At 40.7% G+C, this 22,645-nt stretch overlaps 1 protein-coding gene across 2 annotated transcripts; it reads left to right on the forward strand.

The window, feature by feature from the left end:
- The first annotated feature begins 1,513 nt into the window (after nucleotides 1-1,513).
- HACD2 (3-hydroxyacyl-CoA dehydratase 2) lies at nucleotides 1,514-22,403 on the forward strand. 2 transcript variants are annotated; one of them, XM_040069623.2, is made up of 7 exons: nucleotides 1,514-1,657; nucleotides 7,538-7,655; nucleotides 7,944-7,962; nucleotides 10,691-10,779; nucleotides 16,754-16,875; nucleotides 17,552-17,730; nucleotides 18,421-22,403. In XM_040069623.2, the coding sequence occupies exons 1-7, from the start codon at nucleotides 1,527-1,529 to the stop codon at nucleotides 18,501-18,503; spliced, it is 741 nt and encodes a 246-aa protein (XP_039925557.1). In that variant the 5' UTR covers nucleotides 1,514-1,526; the 3' UTR covers nucleotides 18,504-22,403. The 2 variants fall into 2 exon arrangements, with proteins under 2 accessions (XP_039925557.1, XP_039925558.1); XM_040069624.2 differs by lacking the exons at nucleotides 1,514-1,657; nucleotides 7,944-7,962 and having other exon boundaries at nucleotides 7,541-7,655.
- The last annotated feature ends 242 nt before the right edge of the window (nucleotides 22,404-22,645 follow it).

The following is a 22,645-nucleotide window of genomic DNA, read 5'->3' on the forward strand; positions in this document are numbered from 1 at the left end:
TAATAGGGCTGAAACCACAAAAGGAGAGGTTATGCAAGACACTGGTACTGCCCGAGGTAGGCCACTTAATTCTCCTTGTATTTCTTTAGTATGACATTCAGTCTTCTCAAGAGACAATGGAGAATTTGAGACTGGCTGCTGTTTATCACTGCCTGTGTTTCTGGATTTGCAGAAAATCAATTTGCTTGATGACTGTCCTGTACAACCTCCCAAGCATCCTGTGCACATTTCTGGTTGATGAGGAGACATTTGCTAATTGCATGTGTGGCATGCAGTCTGCCGGGTCCCTGCTTCCCTTTGCTGACAAGGAACACAGCACCGGACTGCACAGCCCTCTCCTCTGCAGTGACTGTCAGAGCTTGCAGAGATTTTTTTTTTTTTTTTTTTTAACTTGCACACATGCATAATGAATGATTTGTTTCTCTAAAACTTCTTGGTATGTTTATTGAAATATTGGACTAAAACACAGCTGTTTGAAAATGGAATTCTCATAAATCTTCTTTGCATTCCAAGCCCTATTGTCTGCAAGAGACATGCACATGAATTTATTAGGCCACAAAAATTCTCACATGGAAGCAGAATTTTCTAAGATGAGGAGTGAGGCTTATGTTGATATTCTGCACTGCTCATAAAGGGACTGCACCATGACATGCATGGGAAATAAACCAAGAGATGTTTACAGGAGTGGAAAAGTAAGTCCACAACGCGTTTACAATTTCCGTAGGGGAGAAAAAAAAAATCTTCTGTTGTGGCTGTTCAGAAAGACAGTTCTGTCTGCTCTGACAAGGACGCTTCTATGTTTGTGGCTGGGAAAATAATGTTTTACAGGCTTTTGCTCTTGTAGGGAGCTTCAGCAGGAAATTAGTTACAACTTCTTATTCACACAGCATCATAGAATTGATAGAGTGGAAAGAGACTGGAGACCATCCAGTCCAACCCCCTGTCAAGGCAGGGCCACCTGAGCAGGTGACACAGGAACGTCTCCAGAGAGGGAGACTCCACGACTTCCTGGGCAGCCTGTTCAAGCGCTCTGCCATCCTCAGTGTAAAGAAGTTCCCCCTCATGTTGATGTGAAACTTCACGTGATTTAGTTCATGGCCATTGCTCCTTGTCCTGTCGCCGGCCACCACCCTCCTGAAACCCGCCTTTGAGATATTTATGTGCATTAATGGAGATCGCCTCTCAGTCTTCTCTCCTCTGAACTCTATCATAAATGTGATGAAAACCCACGAGATATTCCAAGAACAACCTTGTCAACTAACGCTATTAAGGACTCTAAAGACACGGCAGACCTATTTCTCCCTGCAGAGGGGCGTTTCGAACCAGCCCTACCGGCGAGCGAACACGCACACACCCCCGGCCGGGCTCCCCTCGCTGAGGGACCCAGCCCGGCGGGGCCGCCCCGCGGCGCGCGCGGGGGGCGCGGGCCGTACCGCGCCTGCGCGGAGCCGCCCCCGCCCGGCCCGCGGGAAGTCCCGCCCCGCGCCCGCCGAGCGCCGGAGCGGGCGGGGCGCGCCAGCCGCGAGATGGCGGCGGCCGGGAGCGGCGGGAGCCGGGCGGACAACGGCTACGGCGGGCAGCAGGCGCGGCGCAGGAAGGGCCCGGGCGCGCTGGCCACGGGCTACCTCGTTATCTACAACGTGGTGATGACGGCGGGGTAAGGACCGGGCGGGGCCGCCGGCGGAGCTCCCCGGCCGGGGCCGCCGCCGGGGCGGGGGGCTGCGCTCGGCCGGGCTGCGGCCGCGGGTGGGTTCGGCGGGGCAGGGCCGGGCCGGGCCGAGAGCGGCGGCCTCTCCCGCCGCCGTGCCCGCGCTCTGTCCGCCCCGAGCCCATGCGGCTGCACCGCCCGAGTGCCGGGTCCGGCCGCGGGGCTGTGCCCCGTGCTGTCGGTGGCCCTGCCTCGCACATAACGCTAAAGCGCACGGCCGCCTCTCGCTCGCTGCACCTCGTGCTGGACGGAGGCTCCTGCACGTCCGTGCTCAGCTGCCTTCCCACTGTCCCGGCTCCGCGCCGTGCGCTGTGACCGTAATCCCGGCTGGGTCCGGGGGTCCCCGAGCCGGGCCCTGTGCCAAGCTCTGCCAGGCCTCAGCAGCTCCCGGCCCGGTGTGACCCCTCAGCCCGGCCCGGCCCGGCCCGCAGCGTGGCCTCTCTGACATGCCCCTTCCAGAACGTGTTGTGCACAGCAGCTCAAGTGCGTGTTCCCTGGGAGCCGCCGAGTCTTATAATGGACACGTTAATTTGCTCTGCAGCAAATTTTACACCCAGGTGGCTGTAGACTCCTTGCCATCACCATGTCTGTGGTGTAGATTTCAGCAGTTTTTGCTAGAGAGGTGACCCTAAATACAGGGAATTTATCCACAGCAGTAATTAAAGACAAAGGTGTTGAGCCCTGCGAGGTTTCTCATAAACTCTTCAGCTGCTCTGTAATTTGAGGTTGGAAGGTGCTTTTGGGACATGTGGGCTCCTGGACCAGCTTGGTGCTCTGCCCTTGCCCTGTGTTGCAGAATGCAGACTGGGGCCAGTTGGTGCTTGCTCAGGTGTGTTCTTAGGTACAAAAATAAAAATAGCGACAACCGGGGACTCTAAAGAGAAAGGAGACTTTTTTTCTTTTTTTTTTTTTTTAATTAATTTTGGCTATGGCATCTCATTGGAATCCAGATAAAAATAAGACCGTCTTTTGAAAGATTGAGGATGTTTGGGTGGGAGGAGAAAAGAGCCTTTAAAATGGATCCCAAATGAGTGTGTTTTCTGCTAGATAAACCCTGGTGTTAGGCAAACAGGGTCATGTCATGTTTGGGGGGAGGTTAGTGTAGAATTAATATAGCTAGATAGATATCTTGAATATAGATTCAGTAATGCAGTTGGACATGAAGATTCTTGTCTTTGCTGGTGTCAGCTGCTGCTGTTTCAGCTTACAAGATACTTACACTTGTGTGGATCAAAGGTAGGGGAAGCAGGGAGAGCTGAGTTCTTGTGAGGTGCATGGTACACCCGTTACCCAACAGCTGTGTTACTGTGAAATGTTACTGGGCAGGTTTATGGCTCCACAGGATACTTGCAGGGCATTTCACTCAGAGGGCAAGGGTAATTACCCAGCAGTTTGATTTAAGTAATCAGAAATAATTACATGAGTAATACAATGCATCGCAGGCAGTCAGTAGGGCTTTTCAGTTTTGTTGTGGTGACCCTGCACAATGTTAACAAGTTCACCTCTGAACTCTTCTAAGGAATAAAAGCATTTCCCTGCTTATTTTGCTGCTCATGTGCCACTGATGTGTGTTTATAGAAGATATAAAAAACCTGAGAGAGAAGCTGTGGTATAAATGGAAAGTTTTCTTTGTGGTCATGAACTTTTTGTCATGGCATGCAAGCTCCTGAGCATGGGAAATTTCTATTTCTTCAGAAGAAAAAAAAAAAAAGAGCACTGGAAACTCAGAAATAAATAACACAAACCTGTATTTAGCTTTCTGTTGTCATGTAAATCTTGATCATGGTGTTACACATTTTCATGATTTACACCAAAACGTCTTGGAAAATTCCACTCTTGGGTCTATGTGATTTATGGTGCTTTAACATGAGCTGTTTTTTTCTGGACATGATTGTGATTAGATGATTTCTGCAGTTTGGGGAGTTACCATATGAGTTCTGTGGTCATGGTCACATCTCTGTGTTGTCTCTCACTTTTCTTTTGGGGTAGATCACCGACGGCTCTCACTGATCATTTCTCTGCAAATGGATGAGGAGTTTGCGCTTTCCCTGGACACTGCTGAAATTCCACAATATACAAGGTTGAGCTTAGGAAAAAAGCTCAATTTGTTTCTTATTGTGAAGTCTTTTAAAAAGGTAGTTTTTCTGGAGTTGGTTGGCAGAAGCTCAGTTGTTCAGATGGCAAGATCAAAATACTGATACATAGCTGGTGGCAGTGATTGTTTACTGACCCTATGTCAATCAAAGTGCTCAGACTTAGTTTCTCTGACTTGCTCTGCCTTGGAAAGAGAATTGTGAAAAGAAAAAACAAAAAATTCAAGGTGCCCAGATGATGAAGTGATGCTCTAACAGCACACTGGATTTTTTTGAAGTGGTTTGTTTGGTTTGGTTTACAAAAGGCTTATAAACTGAAGTACACAACAGCATTGATGTGCAGTAAATAGGTACCAAAGTAAATGTTTTAAAACCATAGTTTCCTTAACTATTAACTTTATTTAACACGGATCAAATAACAGTTTAAAAATCTCAGCATAGCTACTGTATTTACTTTCCATTTATCTTGACTTAACTAAAGAAAACACAACTTACTCCAAAAATAATAGATCTTGGTTCTAGTTTTATGCTGTAGTGCACGTAGTGTGTGGATTCCTGCATTAAAAAAACATACAGTGGTTTTTACAAGAGCAAAGCAGTAGAAAAAGCATGTGCACCTGTGAATCCCTGGCTGGAGCTGCATGCACTTGCTGTTTGGTTCATGTTTTGGGTGTTTGTTTTTCAGAAATGGGACCAACATGGTACAACAGGGGATAACCACTCTGGCAGTTGGTTCTCAGCTGTACTTGCTCAGGTTTTATTGCTCACGGTTCAAAGCATTAAGCTTCAGAAAGCTCTGCATCTTGCTTCTCTTGGGTTCAGGCAGACTCTTTTCCCATCACACTGTGAAGCTGTAGTTGTGCCTGACCTGAGCATGGGAAGCTCATTCTGGAGGCATAGATGCAGTATAGAAATTATTTTTCTTAAAAACTGCGTTTGGCCAAAATCAATGAGTACCGCTGGGTGGGAAGGGAGGACATGCTGTTAGAGCTGAGTGTAAGTGTTAAAGCTGCTTTAAAAGGTGATTATGTTTCTTATATTTAGTCAAGTGCTGTAACTGACTAGTACTTCTGGGTATAAGTAGCTGGTGGTGGTATAAACAATGAATTTAAAAAGGATTTCATTTAACAAGGTCGATGGTAATGTAATAGCTTTTGAATTTGCAAGCGTTTGTGTTAATCAGTGTTGAGCAAAGAGTGTTCCGGGTTATGAGTTTCATTGTCCGTGCCTTCAGTGAGTGGTTGTTGAGAGTCAAAGTACACTTCTCCCTTTCAGGTGCACTCGCTGCGCAACTCTGCTGTATTCTCTTGCATAAATGTAACAGAACCTCAGTAAACTTTGCATTAGAAAATGCCTTTTTGTGACCTGTGAGAGAGTCAAGAGAGCCTAAGGACCTGAACATAAAGCTTGTCTGTCAAGTCTGACCAAATGAAAGGAAAAAAACCTCTGTATGTGCAGTATTCATTTTTCTTATTCTGGACTAATCAAAGAGTGGTAATCCTCCAGTTTGGAGTTTACAGACAGGGCAACAGTAATTTAATGAAATGTAACTCCAGGTGAGCTATCAGGTAGAGTTCAGTGCATAGATCAGAGAAATGAGGTTTCATGAGACAGTCGTGCCTTTTGCTGCTCTTCTAAACTTCCTGCCAAGTTCCATTTTCAGCTGATATTCCTTGGTTTCACCTTCTCCTGTTCCATTTTGTCTAGACTTAGATGGTGAAGACCTAGTTAAGAATCACAGAAGCAGGACAGAAGTACTAAAAGCTTCAGCACAAACTAGGCTCAGCTTTTAGTGTTGTGTGTATTAATGCTCTGATCTGTATCAAATGCTTTTTGAGGGATGGTAAATGGAATGGAAGCACAGTCTTGCTGCAGTCAGCGATCTGGCACAAGGGTGGAGATGAGCAAAAGGCTGCAGCTCCTCTGGGAGCCGTGGGATTTACCAGTCCCTCTCTCTCAGGTGAGAACGGTTTGCAGGCACAGCCAAGAACTGGCTTGTGCAACTGGAGAAATTGCTCAATTCTGCAGTTTCTCAACAAACATGGAAGATCAGGAAAAACAGAGAAACTTGACAGATAAGAAGAGCCCAGTATCAACCTGCTGTTATTTCGTGTTCTAAAGAAAAAGCAGTTGGTGTTGCAGGGGAGAATCACTAATGCTGTAGTGCTTACTGCTTTATTCTACACTGAAGTCCAAATACAAAATGAATCTGATTTATTCTTTGTAAGCAGCAATTATTTGGCAAATGTTTGTCCTTTGGTTTCACAAGACGGCTTTAACTGAAATAACTTGTCACTCTGAAAAAAGGGAGGGCTTGTTTCTGTTTCCCACTTATCTTCCCCACTCCCCCTGCTTTGCTTTGGTGTATGTCTTCCAGAAGTTAAGGCAGAAATTAATTAGCTTTCTTTCAGTTCTGCTAACAGATTGTTACAAACACAAACTTGGGTGCCAGAGTTACTTACTGTTGAAAAATCTGAACTTCACTGTGTGTTTCAAACAATTATTACATTTGGGATAACATGGGCACATACTTTGCAACATCCAAGCTAATGTGGCACTTATAAGACTTTAATATGCTGTAAATAGAGGGAATTTCTTCATCATCCCTGTTACAAAGCCACAGCTACACACCTTTTTCCAAAGGGTAAAAACTATTATGTAGTCAGTGGACTTGTGACACCTGAACACCACATATTGAGGTGAATTGTTAGCAGAGACACTTGGTGATTTACACGAGGGGTTTGGAGGGAGATGAGGTGAAATTGGGTGGCATTCAGAGTAGTCAAGTGTGAGACAGTCAGGATGAGCCTTTCAGTGAAAAGTTTGGGTGTCCCTGGTAAGGATTCTTCTTGACCGACCAACCCCTTCTCCCCATGTTTGCCAAAAGCAATTGGAAACTCAAGTTAACTATTGATGCTACTCTAAAATGGAAAGTGTTTGACCAGAGTTGACCACTCACCTTGGGTTTGTGGCTTGGCATAGACTTGACTGAGGAATTTCTCATGTTGTGGGCAAGCACCAGCTCTGGACAGCTGTGGTAGTTAGTGAAAGCTTCGTCAGCCAGGATGAAAATTTTGTAGGTTTGTTTAAATTACCTGAAGGAAAATCAGCAGGGTTAACAGGTCACATTATTCACATAGAGTTGCAGTTAAATGGGCACTACTTACATAGGCTCAGATATATTTGTTGGTCAAAAAGTAAAACTGGAATGGGTATGGCCGTGCTGCCTTCAAGGCTTCAGCAGGCTCAGTTTCCTTGAAGTTATTTATCCGTACCTGTTTCTCATACAATATATGCTACCAACTAAGCTGGATGACCTCTCATAAAGTCTAGGGGTTTACTTTGAACTGAAATGTTAAAATTAATGCCTTCTGAATCTTGTTTATGTCATGCTGCTCTAAGTTCGTAAGAGGTCTCTGACTAGCTGTCAGGGATTTTCTGCTTAAACGAAACAATATGTGATGCCAATCTGCCATGAATACATTCCATAACTAAATTAAATAGAGCTCACTGAAAAATAAACAGATATTGGTACCGTGTAGGTGCTGAAAAATGCTTGAAAATGCATCATCTTTCATTTGGATAAATTTGTAGAAGATGCAAGTATTTAACATTTACAGAGTTAGTGTATTTCACGACAGTTCTGCCTGTTGCTTTCTGAATTATCGAAAGAGGGATTAAAGATTTCTTTCTATTTATGCTTTGCTTAATGTCTCCTTTTTTTTTTCTCTTTCAGGTGGCTCGTTATTGCAGTTGGTCTAGTTCGAGCATATCTGGCTAAAGGCAGCTACCACAGCCTTTACTATTCAATAGAAAAGCCCCTGAAATTCTTCCAAACTGGAGCTTTGCTTGAGGTGGGTGTAGTCCTGTTCCCTGGTGTTACTAATATTTGCATGAATGTGTTGTATTTCTTACATTTACTTTAATTCTACTGAACAGCTCACACAAAAGCTGAATTTTCCTTTTAGCAAGTCGTGAGGGGGTTTTACTGTCTGCTATTTAGCTTGGGCAGCAGAGCTAGATATTAATCTTAATCATTGAAATGCAAATACTGAGTCTGAAGCTCTTGTAACAGAACTAAATGTGTGTCTGAATTGCTTAATTTGAAATGTTAGTGATTTGAATTTTTCTTTTTGTTCTAGATTCTGCACTGTGCACTTGGTAAGCTTGCAAATTTTCAGTTTATTATTTTTATAGAAGGCTGCACTTTTAGCAATATATTAGCAAGAGCAATGTTACGGTCTGTGATTGCCGAATTTAATTCTTGCATAACTCACTCATTTTTGTTTGAAATACATTCCAGTTTTTTTACTCTGTAATTTGAGAAGTGAGAAAACAATAAAGCAGTGCTTCTGCTCCTATCTGAATGTTCACTAGCCACTATTTAAATAGTAGGATGGCGTTGAGGTTCCTAAAACTGCAGCTATAAACTTGCTGTTTGTCATCTTTGTCCAGACAGCCACACACTGAAGGGGGGGTGGTTACTAAAACACCCCAGAGAACTCAAACTAACCTGGATTGTAGGCTCATGGTGAGTTCTGTGGGGTGTTTTAATAACCAGGTGAGGTGCTGGGAGAGCTGGTGCTAGGAGTGTGTCAGCAGAGGGCAGTCTGGTTCTGTCGCTGATGAAGTCGTTCTGACCCTCCTGGATCATCCAGTTACTCTGAAAATCTCTTAAAAAGGCAGTTCATAAACTGTGCACATGTCATCTCAGGAAATGAATGGTCTTCTACACCTCAAATTAATGTAAAGGCTTCTCGAAGTAAATTGTCATCTATTTGCCTGTGCTGCCAAGGCAGTCCTTCCAATGCTGTTTAATTTTATTAAATCTCAAATACTGTTTTTTACCAGAATAAACCATACTTTTTTTAAAAAATTGTCAAAAATTAATATTAAAATGTACCATTTTCCAGGTCTTATTTAATAAGTGGCAAGAAGGAAAATTAAATCTTGCAACACTGGAGAGAAAATCTTGCAGATAAAATGCTGGGTTTACCGTCCTAAATCCATAATGTTCTGCTCTTTTCTCAGCCTAAACTGGGGTGCAGACACTAGTGTTTACTAGTACTAAACGTAAGAATGTAAAAAATGTAGTTGGATTATCATTTCCTCACAGCTGGGTGTCTGTGTCCATCAGATCAGTGAGTAGCAGGAGAGTCCTGTGTTTCACCTTCCAGGCTGATGCAGAACAGCAAATAAGATGATGATACAGTCTGCCTGTGTGCAAAACTAATCATTCTGGCTCAGTTGGTTTGAGGTGTGGATCCATTTAGCCCGTATTATCCTTAGCAGCACAATTTAATTTTAGAGAGAGCTGTTAGGGGAAAGTGGCAACCTTTGATGCCATTATTATTCTTTCTTTTTTGCTTTCCCTAACAAAGCCCTTTTGCAAAAGACTGGTTTTCTTATAACTGGCTGTGGATTTTATTTTTTTCTCTTAATGGAAGAGTTTGTCAGCTAAATAAAGTGAGGGGGTTTTGCACAGCTGGATGCACTGCTGCTGTCTGCTGCAGTCCTACTGACTGTAGCAAAAGTTTCTATGCAAGGAGAAACAGGAAATTTGCAGATTCCTTTGCCCCTGCTGAACTAATTGCTCTAACTAGAGCTGTAATTCTCTGTCAATAGAAGAGCTTGTGTGGCAGATGGGTGTGTGTATCAGCATAACTTTTCTCTCCACATCTTTTCAGTAGAATCTGAAATGTTAGCATCTGTGAGGCAAGTCCTTCAAAACTGATAGGGGAGTGTCTTTGTGAGCATGGTTGAGAGCAGGACTTTGACATGTGGCAAAGATTTAAAAAATACAGAGCTCTACCTGGAAAGGAGGTAACATGTAGCCCAGAGACCAAGACAGTGTGATAAAACTGAAGAGAATTTGTCTGTATGATTTTCCTTTTTCTCAAAGAAGCCAAACATATCAGTGAAAATAATTCAACTGAAACTTGCTTTTCACTTTTCTTATTCTTTCCTCCTATATCATTTTCCTTTTTGGTCTCTGCATCTTTTCTGAGGCTGTTGTGTTACTTGTGGTTTGCATCAGCTTTACAAGCACTTTTTACTGTATCTTAGGAGCTACACCTGCTCTTTGACATTGAGCTGTTGGAAGAAAATAAAACTTTGTGATGCAAAGTTTAGAAATTTTGTGTAATCTTGCAATCTAGAAGTATTTCTGCTCTGTCTGGCATGGCTGTGTAGGGTCCTTTTAATGGCAGGCCACTTGGCACCTCAGAACTTGCTGGAAGAACCAGTGATAGCTGCTTCCTTGAGGAAATCTTCAAGTTCTGTACTTGCCAGTGCATCAGCTGTTCCCTAGGGGTGGTTTGTTGTGAGGTTGGTTCTTTGGGTTGGTTGGCTGGTTTGGGGGTTTTTTGAGTTGTATTTCCAGGAAGGGAATACAGACTTAGCATCTGTCAAAAAATATGGGCTAGATCAGTCTTTCTGAAAAATACTTAAAAATTTTGGTGGCTTTTTTGGGGGATAGGCAGTGCAAAACATTTACTATTTTTACATTTTAAATCACAGTGATGAAGAGTGTCTTGGATATTTTAATCAAACAGGATATATTTGAAAGACTGTATCCCAGAAGCTGTTTGATTGAAATTATCTTGTTGAGCTGTTCTGTGTATTGAGGAATGTGCTGTGATGGCAACAAGATCAATTACATTTGTTTGCATTTTGATGCAGAAAGCCTTGTCAAGGAATTACACTGCATTACACTGTATAAATGCACTGAAAGACTGACTTCATATTTTCAAATTAAAAAAAAAAATTAAATGCTTTCCTTCCAGAAATTTCAAGTAACTGGACTTTGATTTAGCTGTGTTTTATTTCCCCACCCCTACCTCCCACCCTGGTAATCAGGAATATTTACTAATTGCAAAATATCTTCCAGGCATTGTTCCCTCTTCTGTTGTTCTGACTGCTTTCCAAGTGATGTCAAGGGTTTTCCTGACGTGGGCAGTAACACATAGTGTAAAAGAGGTAAGTCAAGCTACAAATTGATAGAAAAATTATTGATCCATGCTGAAAAGCAAGTGTTGATTGCTGTCTTATTGTCCTCAAAATGTCTTCTGTTTGTATCCCGACATGGGAAAATGTTCATATGAATTTCTGCGGATCAAAAGAAATAAAAATAGGTCTGATGTCATCTTTTGGTGACAGTCAAATGGAGCGAGGTCTGATTGTCTCCCTGTAAGACATCTAGCTCCTGGATAGATCCTGCAGTCCTTACTGACAGTTAAACAGGTGCCAGTGTGTAATACAGGACACAGAATTTGGTACAGCCTTCTAGTGTTCATCTCATTGGTGCCATAATTAAAAGCAAAATCTCGTTGCCCTCCTGCACATGCAATTCATTTTCTGCGGCATCTGAAACTCTCCCTCAATTGTTTGCGCACAACAGTGCCTCCGTGCTCTCCATTGTCACTCTCCAGGGTAATCTTTCCTCTGTCCTTCATTCCATTTTCTTATACCCAAACACAGGTCATTTTTGGGGGCTGTGTGTTTTTTCTCACTGCTCACCACACCAAATGGTGCTGTACTTTATGCAGATCTCTTTGGGATCTTTTGGAAGCCATGTTTTTTGAAGATTATTCCTGACAGCTGTTTTAAAATCTAGACATGCTTTAATTGGTACGGGTTCTGGTGAATGACTCATGTCATCTGAATCCTTGTAGTAGCCCAGATATGCTGCTGTAACTTTAGCTAACCCATCTTACTGGTTTTCTTCTCACTAAAGAAAGAAATGAGTCTCCATACCAGTGTCAGCATGGGTGCCTGAAATAAGTGTCAGTCATTTTATGCATAAGATTATTTGTGAATTGACATGTCTTAAGGAACTTGTCATATTACAAAGTCTTGAGGGAAGCTGCTTTCTCTTCCTTCCTCCAAAGCTGTTATCAGAGCATCCATGCACATGTAGAGTAACAGAAGTGACTGTAGATCCTAGCAATTAACAGTCCTTTCTGGTATTGTGGTGCTTCTTCAGTTTCATGTTTAGTGAAGTGGAGGATTGTTACTTTTCTCAGTAAACATAAAACCTATTTTCTAATGGACTGCCCTGTTAATTCACCAGAAATAAGTACTAGGTTTTGAACAAAAAAAAAAAAAAAAAAAGAAAGCCATGATCTCAAGACATTAGATTTTATATACATGTATAAAATACTTTACAATAAGTACTCTTGGAGTTTTGCTTGTTATCTATATGATGTTGGGATATCTGGTGCTTCATAAAAAAGAGTGATAATCTGTTTTTTTGAATTGTCTCCTGGTTTTGAAGTAACCCAAATATTAAAGGTTAGATTGGATGGATTAGAATTAGTCCTTGTGTTGTCTGTTAGACATCAAAGGAAAACCCGTAATATGATTGTGGGGTAGGTTTTTTTGAAGCTTATGCCCACATTCTCACCAGAAAAAAAGCAAAAAAAAAAAGGGACAAAATGGGGGCGATGAGTTTAGCCAAACATTTGACTTTTAACAAGTATTCTTTCAACAATATTCCATGCAGATTTTTCCCCCACACTTGTGTGGTCTTCTGGTTAAAGTCTTGCAGGAGACTGTATTATGTGTTACTTTTTTAATGTCTTAGAAAGTGGGTATAAGAATGGCGAGGGTGAGGAACCCTGTGATGAGTTTCTGACCTGTGACTTGAGCAAATAAATCAAATAAGAGGCTGTATTCTGACCCCTCCCCTTCCCCCAACCAGGGAGCCTGCAGGCTCACCTGGGGAGACGTGTTGCAAGTGTCACAAGTGTTCTACTTTCTCTAAAGGGCTGTCTGCACAAGTGGGCTCCATGCTGAAGGCCAGGATTAAATTCTCACACAGCTTTGTGGAACTTGTAAGCGATGCAGTTGCATGATGAGGTTCTTGTAAAATAAAACAGTTTTCCTCTTTAACTTTTTGAGTGAGATTTGTACAGTATCTTGCTTTTCCAGACTATTTTCATATATAATACAGCTAAAAGAAGAAATGTGTATTGCATCCCTCCTTCTGTCAGGATACACTTCTAGAAATGTGCTGTGATTTGAAGCATGCTTCTTGCCACTAACGTGTTTGTGCTTTTTGTTGACTTCAGTGTTGATGTGTTGTTAAACTCAATATGAAGTTATTCACAATAAACGTTAAAGCATGGCAAATGTTAAAGCACTGCACACTGAGATTCTCCTTACCTGCACTGTAGGAGCAGTTGTTGGTGTTGTGGAGGAGGGCCTGGCATGTCATCAGGGCTGGCCATTACATCAGAAAAGAGCCAGTTCAGTGGATTTTACTGTTTCCCCTGCAAAGGGGGGTGGAGAACGAGCAGCCTGTGTGAAGGGCTTGGAGGATGTAGACATAGGAGCACAGAAAGTGCCCTTCAGTTCAAAAGATGTATTTCTGAATTTGTGTGAGCGATGAGATTATCTGGTTACATCATGGCAAGCCTTCATGGAGTTCCATTCTGATAGATAATTCTGCACACAGTTTTGATGGGTAATGAAAAATGGTGTCAGCAGGCATGTTTTGCTTATCCCATGGAGCTCAGTTACAGATAAGTTGCAAATAAGTGTAATATATATTTAGAGGCGCTTTTGTAGAATACACAGGCAGAGATGCTGTGAAAACAACATATATAGCATGCAGAGCTGGTAATGGGGACTCTAGTATCTGCATCTGGGAACTGATATCTTCAATCAGTAGTAAAGCATACTTACGTAAAAGAGAGAAGAACATCCTAACTTATGATATTTAGTCCTAAGTAGTAGTAAAAAGTCCATGCTGGAAGGGTCAGAACTCTGAATGGCTGAGTACAGTTGGAAAACCTGACTCATCACAGCTCTACATCTATATAAAATTAGAGGAATACCATACAACACAATAGTCTGTCAGGCCCTTTGTGCCTACTGGGAAGGGTTTTTTTTTTCCCCTTAATTTTATGTTTTATTTTTTAATTACTGTACCGGAGAACCAGCTCTTTGCAGAGAGACGTGCTGTTCCAATATTTTCCATCATTACGCTTGCATAGTGCTGCTGGTTTTGCTCTTCTGCATTGGATTGCTTAATTATGTGTTTAGCTGAAATTTTCTGCAAATTTGTCAAACTGTTACTCTTAACATAAAGAAATTTGCCTTTCCAATCTTAAGGAGAACATTAAAAACCTCTCAGGCTTTATTTTGTTGACTCCCAGTTCTCATCTTCGCATCTTAAAAGACAGTGGTTTCTTTCATATTTTAGCAAATGTTGTCTGCTATTCACAGTATTTCAGAAAAACTAAAATAAATTCAGGACTCTCCTTGATGATATGTTGGCTTGAAAACACATGCCAAAAAATTATACCCATTGTTTGATTGACCCCTATTAAGAGGGTTGGACAAATAAGGTGTAAATAAAGTATAAAATGTCTTTTGATTCGTGTCTAAGACTTCCTTGAAAGACTGGCATGAAAAAAAAAGTAGTGGAAGAAGAATTGAATTCTCAGGGAGCATTGGCCTTAGAGGTTTATTAAAGCTCTGCTGTGTATTTGCCCTCTCTTCAGCCTGGAGGAGGAATGATGCAAATGCAGCATTAGCAGTGGCTAAAAGAACAAGACTTCTGAGAAATTTTTTTCCAAATCAGTCTCGGGGGTTTTATAATGTACATCTCAGTCATCTCCATCTGAAATACTGAAAAACTGTCAGTGCTCAGAGACGTTCTGATAGTGACAGACTGGTGACAGCTATGTGAGTGTGCAAGAAGCACTTTAAAATGATAACCACCACTTTTCAGTCATCTTTCTTCCTTAAATAGGGACACAAGCTCGGAAGGCACAGTGAATCAGTGGTTCTTTAAGTGACCTAACAGGATTGTGTTTTTCATAATGTGAACTGTTTTAATAACTTAAAATACAAAGGAGAGGGTAGAGACCAGACCTTGAAGGCAGTGTTAGAGATGTCATGTGATAGAACCGGACTGTAACGGCTGTAATTTTCTACTTCCATGTGTGTGATGCACTGTTAGCATCCCGATTTCTTGTCCTTGCTCATATCCTTGGATGCTACTTCACGCTACAAACTTCTGGGTTTTGACTTTACCAATTTCCATAGCTAGGGAAAGAAGGGGGATTTAAAGCACAGGTTGAAGCCTGTGACTCACAGGTTTAGGTGAACTCATCACTAAGCTGCTACTCCCGATTTGACCAGAAGATGCAGCTCTGGAGTGCTTGTCAAGTACTTTCCTCCTTTGGAACAGCAGCATCTGGGAAGTGCTGTTCACTTTTCCCTCTTGAGAGCTAATTCTTGCTTATAAAGCAGACCTCAAACAGGATTAGGATCCTGCAGCAATGTGTAAAAATAGATTTGATCTCTTCTCTGAAAGTCTTCAAATAATTTTTGGATTTTGCTCTTTTATGATGATGTAAGGGAGATTAATACATAAACAAATTATCAGACTGTGGAAAAAAAAAAAAAAGGTGCTTTTGCTGCAAAATGCAGTGAAAGTGACCTGAAATGTTACATGCAGCAGAACATAGATTTACAGTACAATACAGATTACCAGCAGCTCTGCATTCCAGGATAGCTCAAGATTTCTGTATAAATTTTTCTGGGTTTTGCAGTCTGTAACAAAGCTTTTTCTGGGTAATTCCCTTGGGAAAAAAAATCCCTTTTTTTACCCAAAATTATATGATCAGTCCCCTCCTATTAAAAGTTTTCTGATTGTCCATATATATAAAAGTTCTTGTTCATTTTTTTTTCCTGTTGGTTTGTACTTTGTCCAAGATGAATAGAGTGTACCACCCACATCTCCTGACTTCCTTTTCCCTTTTTTCAAAAGTTGGAGGAAAAGAGAAAATATGGGCCCCTGTGGTTGAGCTCTTCTTGTTCCCACGGTCCACTGAATTTGGGCTCAAGGTGCTCATACAGCTGGGAGTTCGGTTGAAGAGGGGAGGGAGGGAGAGAGGGAGAAGGCTGCATAAAAATCATTAAAAACTCCCTCAAGAATTTGTACTGTGGGTAAGTGACCCCATATATACTTGATCCATCTGGAACTTGAACCTCATAATGATGCTCCATAATTTAATAAATATAACTCTTCATTTTAAAGTTCATGCTTTTGAGGATTATAAATATCATAGATAAAGGCAGTTTGTTACAGAATATTTTGAGCTTAAAGGGACCCTCAAGGATCACTGAGTGCAGCTCCTATGTGAATGGCCCATTCAGGAATCAAAGCCACCACCTTGGCATTATTAGCACCGGCGGGGCTGATCTCAGGAGTAAAATGTGGAGGGAGTTACAGCTGGTTCACTGGTGTGTGACTGACATGAAAGCTCCAAGGGGTGTAAAGCAGTGAAACATGACACTGCCTTGAGTGTAACATTAGAGGAACTGTGCTAGTTACAATCAGCAGAAATGGAGCAAGCAACAGTGAATCAGGTACCTGTCAGTCTTACCTGAGGTGAGGCAATTTGAGCATCATTCCTCTCCCAGCCTGAGATCTGGCAGTTTTGCTGCTGCTCAAAAGTAGGACCCAGTTTCTAACCAGAGAAAGGAAAACAGTGCTTCTGCTCAGAAGTACCATGAACTAGTATCAGAATATTAAGTGCAAACCAGGTATCAAGTGTTAGGCCATTCTTTCTGCACTAGGAGACAATTGCAGGGCTGAAATAGATGCTGGTACTCTACAGGAATGTGAAGAGTTAAAAATTATATTCAGAATTTCCAGGGTTTCTTGTACCAATTTACCTTGCACAGAATATGAGAGTTTAAGTTGCTGATCATGAAGCAGAGCTATTCTTAAGCAACTAGAAGAATACAGAGCACAATAAGAGGGGTTTTTTTTGTGTTGTTACTAATGTTGCTTTTAAGCTCATTCTTGGAGTCTGTTCTCTAAAATGATGCAGTAAAGCAACCCACAGGAATTGATTCCTGTGGGGTTTTCTTGGGTGTGGTGAGTAACTGGTAATGCTCAAGTTCATGCAAAGCCTTTTTTCTGTTCTCACAGGTACAAACTGAAGACAGTGTCCTCTTGTTTGTAGTGGCCTGGACAATCACCGAGATAATCCGTTACTCTTTTTACACGTTTAGCTTGTTAAACCATCTCCCTTATCTCATCAAATGGGCCAGGTCGGTAGCATAATAAAAATTACAGCCTTAAAGCACTGATCTGACAGGGATATTTATCTTGTAAAGTAGTTGCAGTGCAAAAAATTAGATTCTGCCTTCAGGTAATTGCCCTGTTTGTGAACGTGACTGCCTAGCTTCTTTCCAGCAGATTTTCAGGTTACAAAAATCTATTGCATTGCAAGCTGAAAGAGTTGTTTGTCTGAAGTCAGTTCCATTTACAAAATACTTTTTTGTCAGAAACTGATACCTAACAGTAAGGAATGACAGTAAGTAAACTGACATTTAGTAGTAATTCTTGAATCCAATGGTTGTTCTTTAAATAATATTTAAGCTCATTGATTAACATCAACTATATTTGGCCCTGTTTTAAATAGTAAAATGACCTCTACCATAGAGTTAGAAATCAAAATAATAAAGTGTGTGTGTGCGGAGAATAGGTTTAAAGGTGGTTTTTAGATTCTCAGATAACATCTTTAAATATTTCCAAACAATTGCTGATTTGAAGACTTACCTTGCAATAATGTTCATACCTTGCCATGCTCTAATCAAATAAGATTTAAGAAAAATAAATACCGAGTAGAGGATTCAAAATTTGAATATCTGTAATATCATTTAATGAATATTTTGTCAGAGTTTGTTATAACGTTTAATTCTTTCTGTGTATGTTTCATTCTAGGTACACTTTGTTTATAGTACTGTATCCAATGGGAGTCTCAGGCGAATTACTCACAATATATGCTGCATTACCCTTTGTCAGGCAGTCTGGCTTGTATTCCATTAGTTTACCTAACAAGTACAATTTTTCATTTGACTACTATACATTCCTGATCCTGGTCATGATCTCTTACATTCCAAGTAAGTATGAGTTTGTTACGTTTCTTAGTATTAACAGCTGTACCGGAAAAAGCAAACAACTGGGGAATTAACGTACATAGAAGTAACCAATTTAGCCTGCTGATGACCTTATTTAATTTTTGCAGGGTTCAGAAAGGTTTAGTATCTAAATTCCAGCTTTTGCTGTTTGTATATGTATGTTTTCCATCCCCTACTTTGTTGTTCTGCAAACATACTGTGTACCATAGTCTTAGAAATAAGAAGAGAAAAGCTATGGATAGAGGGAGATGAAAGAGGCACTGATGTGTGTAAAATGCCTTAGAGTCAGAAAAAGTGACACTAGAATCACAAAAAAATCAAACAAATCTGGGAATTTCTCTTGAAGGACTTTTTCCACCCTGCAGTCTTGTTTTCTTTGTATTGTGTGCATGCAGTTAAGGCAACTTTTGTCATCTGCCTCTACATTTAGACTTAAATAAGACATTTTGTGTTTAATTAAAAATGTGATTGCTCTAGCAAAATAATTAATAGTACCTGCAGCCTAAGAACAATATCAGTTCATCTCTTTAGAGGGTAAAAAGCAATAGATAACTTAAGCAAAAAGTGGATAAGCACATCCTCTAATAGAGCATTGGTGACCTTGACCATGTGACTGTGCATCCTGCAGGCCTCTCTTCACACTTCATTGACTTGAGTCTGTTTTCTCCTCAGTATTCCCTCAGCTGTATTTCCATATGCTGCATCAGAGGCGAAAAGTACTCTCCCACACTGAAGAACATAAGAAGTCAGAGTAATTCCAACTCTTTTTCAGAACTTTTCAAACATCAAAATGCTGCAGTTTTTCGATACCCAGCACATTTGTAAAGAGTAACCAAGATAAGTCAGAGGTAAAAGACCAATAATTTAGCAAGAATAACCAATAAATCTGATTTCAGTGAAATTCCAGGATGTCAAATGTTGAAATAATTTTCAGCTTGCAGTGCTTCAGAAAACTTAAACTTTATATGGCTTGGCAGTTAACCTTCTCCTTAAATGATGTGCTAAATGGTTTTCATTTATTACTAAATGCCTGAAGGTTGCAGTATGAGTGATGAAGTTGTACCCACTAAATGCCTGAATTGGGATTATATTACTGATACCTCTTTTTTTAAATGCTTGACTGCATGCCAGAAACTGTATGTATTGCTGTGAAAGCAAACAATGTGCTCTGGAATACTTCAGGATAATGTCAGAGGCTTCAGTGGAGAATGTAATCTGGGCAGAGTGTTTGAATTTAGAAAGGTAGGTTGTGTATTTAAAAGGTGATGGGAACAAGAACAAGAAACCAATTACGGAAAATGAGGGGAATGTGGTTCTCTAGGAATTTAAACAGCACGGCGTCTGACCAGAGTGTTCTCTGGAGATCTTCTTTAAGCTGATCACTCAAATTCTAATATTAATTCAGAGGCTATAATTCTTATCTGAAACATTAAAACTACTCCAAGTACTGCATCACTGAATACATTTTTACATATTAAAAAAAAAAAATTAATACTTACTGTAGTACTTCTAGTGGTATCAGTAATGAATCTAAACAATATAAGGAGGTGGGTCACCCAGAAACGGGTGCAGTTCTCCCTTTTTTACTATAAATTATCATCTCTAATCATTGTCTGTGATACTCATCTTTCAGTGCTGAGGGCTACTTGGTCTACTGTGTTTGGGGGCCTTGTTCCTTAGCCTGACATTTCTCAAGTGACCCACGTTATCACTCTGGCACATCCAAACAGGTAGTTCAGGCACTCGGCTTCTGAAGTGTTGCAAAGTCATAATGTGCTCCTTGCAGGGCAGATTATCTCACGTGTTACATGCTGCCTTTGCAGACTGGACAAGCCACCCTCATCTGTTCTTTGGAAAGATTGGAAGCCCGCAAAACATTAGATTCTTGTAGGTTTGGGAAGGTGGAAGGAAAATGAAAGAGCTGAGGAAGCCTTGTGATGAGGCAGAAAGCGCTAGTGCTGTGTGAGCTGTGCCCCAAGTCTAGAAGAAACTTCTGATTGGGAGTAAAAGGATGGGGAATGAAAGGAACGAAAGGAGAAGGGAAATGAGCAGATATATCCAAGCAGACACAAGAGGAAATGTAGTTTATGGCTTTGTTCTGTTAGGACTTGATGGCCGAATACCCTGTCTGCATCCATTCAGAGTCACTAGACAAGACCACGTGGGCTCCTCTGGCTTCCCTGGTTACATGGTTTAGTGCATAAATGAGGTGTGACCACTCCCATTCCACCTGCGATGCTGCCTCGTGCTGTGCCTGCCAGCACCTCTCCTGGTATGGCCCAGCTGTGTTTGACACATCCCAGCTCTCCCGAAACACAGCTGGGAAGTACTGAGGACACAGGCTCTCTGTTCTAGCAGTTGGGAAGAGCTGGATTTACAGTTATTTAGGTTTATGCTTGTCAGAGCTATATTTAAAAAAAAAAAAAAAATAAAAAAACAACTTGGCATTTTTCAGTAATTTTCTTTGACTCCATCAAAGGGACCGAATTTTCCAAACTCTGACTATATAGAGATTTTCCTGTTCAACACAAACAGGACTATTATAAGCAGAGAGAGGACAAGACACAATAATAATCTTTGCTTCTATGTTAAACATTTTGGAGCCAGTTATTGGCTGGATTAGAAAACAGAAGGTTGTAGCAAGTTGGGGGTTGGTCTTTTCTCCCAAGTTACAAGCAATGGGACTGAGGATATTGTGTTGCTCTAAGGAAGGTCTAGATGGGATATTAGGAAAAATTTCTTCATGGAAAGGATTGTCAAGCATTGGAACAAGCTGCCCAGGGAAGTGATGAAGAGTCACCATCCCTGAAGGTATTTAAAAGAAGACGTGGTGCTTAGGTACGTGGTTTACTGGGATTTTGCAGTGTTAGGGTAATGGTTGGTCTTTTCCAATTCAAACAGTTCTGTGATTCTATTACTGTGGCCATATACAACCTCAAAATTATTTTGGATTCAAAGGTTCAACAATTCAATTCATTTCTGTATTAAGTTATGTGCTTTGTTGTAGTGATCTGAGAAGTGTTATATTATTCTGAACTCACAGTTGGAAAGTGTAAACTTCCACCTCTGAACAAAACATCTCCTTTTGCTTATACTTGATATTAAAGAATTTAATGTCAACCTTTCTGAAGGATGTCATCTAAAAGATCTGATTTCCTGATGTACTTAGGTTACTGGATATTGTCAATGCTCAGCTCCTGAACTTTTCTTAATTTGATTTCTGTGCCCAAATAAAAGATTTGGTTTCAAATTTGTTGGTCCAGTTTGGAGATAAAAAATGGCTGTGTAATACTCCTGCATGAAACAAACTCCTGGCTCTGTTGATGGGAAGGATACAGTACAGATCTACAGCAGATAGCACCATGGAAAAGCAGAACAAGCTGCCAGTAGGGAGAAAGCTTCTACAACCAACACCTTTGCCGAATAGGCTTTATTATGGAATATTTACTTTATTGAAAATACCAGTTTATGACACAAATGCAAATAAACTACAGCCTTTTATAAGAAAATGGAGTTACTTTTCCTTTCAAAAGAAAAATAAGTTGCTTTAACAGTAAGAATTCTTACCAGCAAAGTTGACTTATAAATTATATTCTGAAGTCTGAACATGCAGTTACTATGTACAGGAGTTCAGTGCTTCATCTTGCAAGTGCTTTTTCAAATTTATCTTCTGTGGAAATCACTGGAAGGTAATCTTTAGAGAAAACTATGGTGTGATGGCCTAAAACTGTTTGGGTTGTTCCCTAATACTGACTTTGCTGACATGTGGGGTTTCTCCTCCTCATAAAAGAAGTTTCCCCTCATCTGTCCCTGAAACTGAAGTGGTTTCCATGACCTCTGTAACAGAAGCTTTGATTGGTACTGTGTCACAAATGCAGGGGGGTTTCTTCTCCCCACAGACTGTTGACTTGGCTTGCATGTTCTCTGTCAGCAAATCCAGACCAGCAGCTCTGCCCTGCTTTGGTACTCTCTTGTGTGCACTGGTTTGGTTGACAGCACTTTTATGTTACACCGTGCCAGCTCTGAGTTAGTCACGACCCTCCAAAAGACCAAGGTTTTCACCAGTGTGTAGTTCCCACTGGAATTGTAGAAATGTTTGTATTTGTAAATTACGGTAAGAATGCAGGTTACGGTGCAGGTAAATTGTAAATTTTCACAATGCGAGATTTTTATCAGAGGGTTTTTTCCTAATCATTATGAAGGTTGGCATTTGTGTGGACCAGTCTGAAGTGTCATTTTAAAACCTATCTTTCAGCTTAAAATTTTCATGAGTATACATCAAATCATTTATTTTGATGTATATGTCAGTGAAACTTGGGTGAAAACCATATACATTTTTGTATTTTTTTCTATGTTGTGAAGAATAAAATTGTAATTTTATAAGTCTTGATTCACTAATATTATTATAAGTTAAATGTATTTTTTGTATATTTAGGAATCTGGTATTACCTGGAGCTCGGAAAGATTAAGCATAGATTTTTTTATGCATGGTTGAAAGATATTTCAACTTGATAATGCAGTGAAATGGTTTGTATGCTAAAATACTAGTCCATGTTGTTGCCTTGTGAAAATGATTCTGTGCTCTCTGCCTGGATTTGGCCTACTGACCAGTGATACTAATTGCTATAATCCAAATAAAATACTTCTGAACAAAATATGTTGTATTGTTACTGTTTAAGGACCAAAAGCAGATACTTTACAAATGTGAGTTAGGGCTGTTTATTCATTTGTGTACAATGCGTACCTTTTAATTTACAAGTTCTTTTAGCGTATGTAACTGTGGAGCTCAGATAAGAGAAATAAGAAACTTTGTACTGTTATTAATGCTCTGCTTTCCACATTCAAAAGAAGTGCTCATAACAGCGCCTTGACTGACTGTGTCAACACTCACAACTTC

The sequence above is a fragment of the Hirundo rustica genome, chromosome 7, assembly GCF_015227805.2.
Source record: "Hirundo rustica isolate bHirRus1 chromosome 7, bHirRus1.pri.v3, whole genome shotgun sequence".
Classification (NCBI taxonomy): domain Eukaryota; kingdom Metazoa; phylum Chordata; class Aves; order Passeriformes; family Hirundinidae; genus Hirundo; species Hirundo rustica.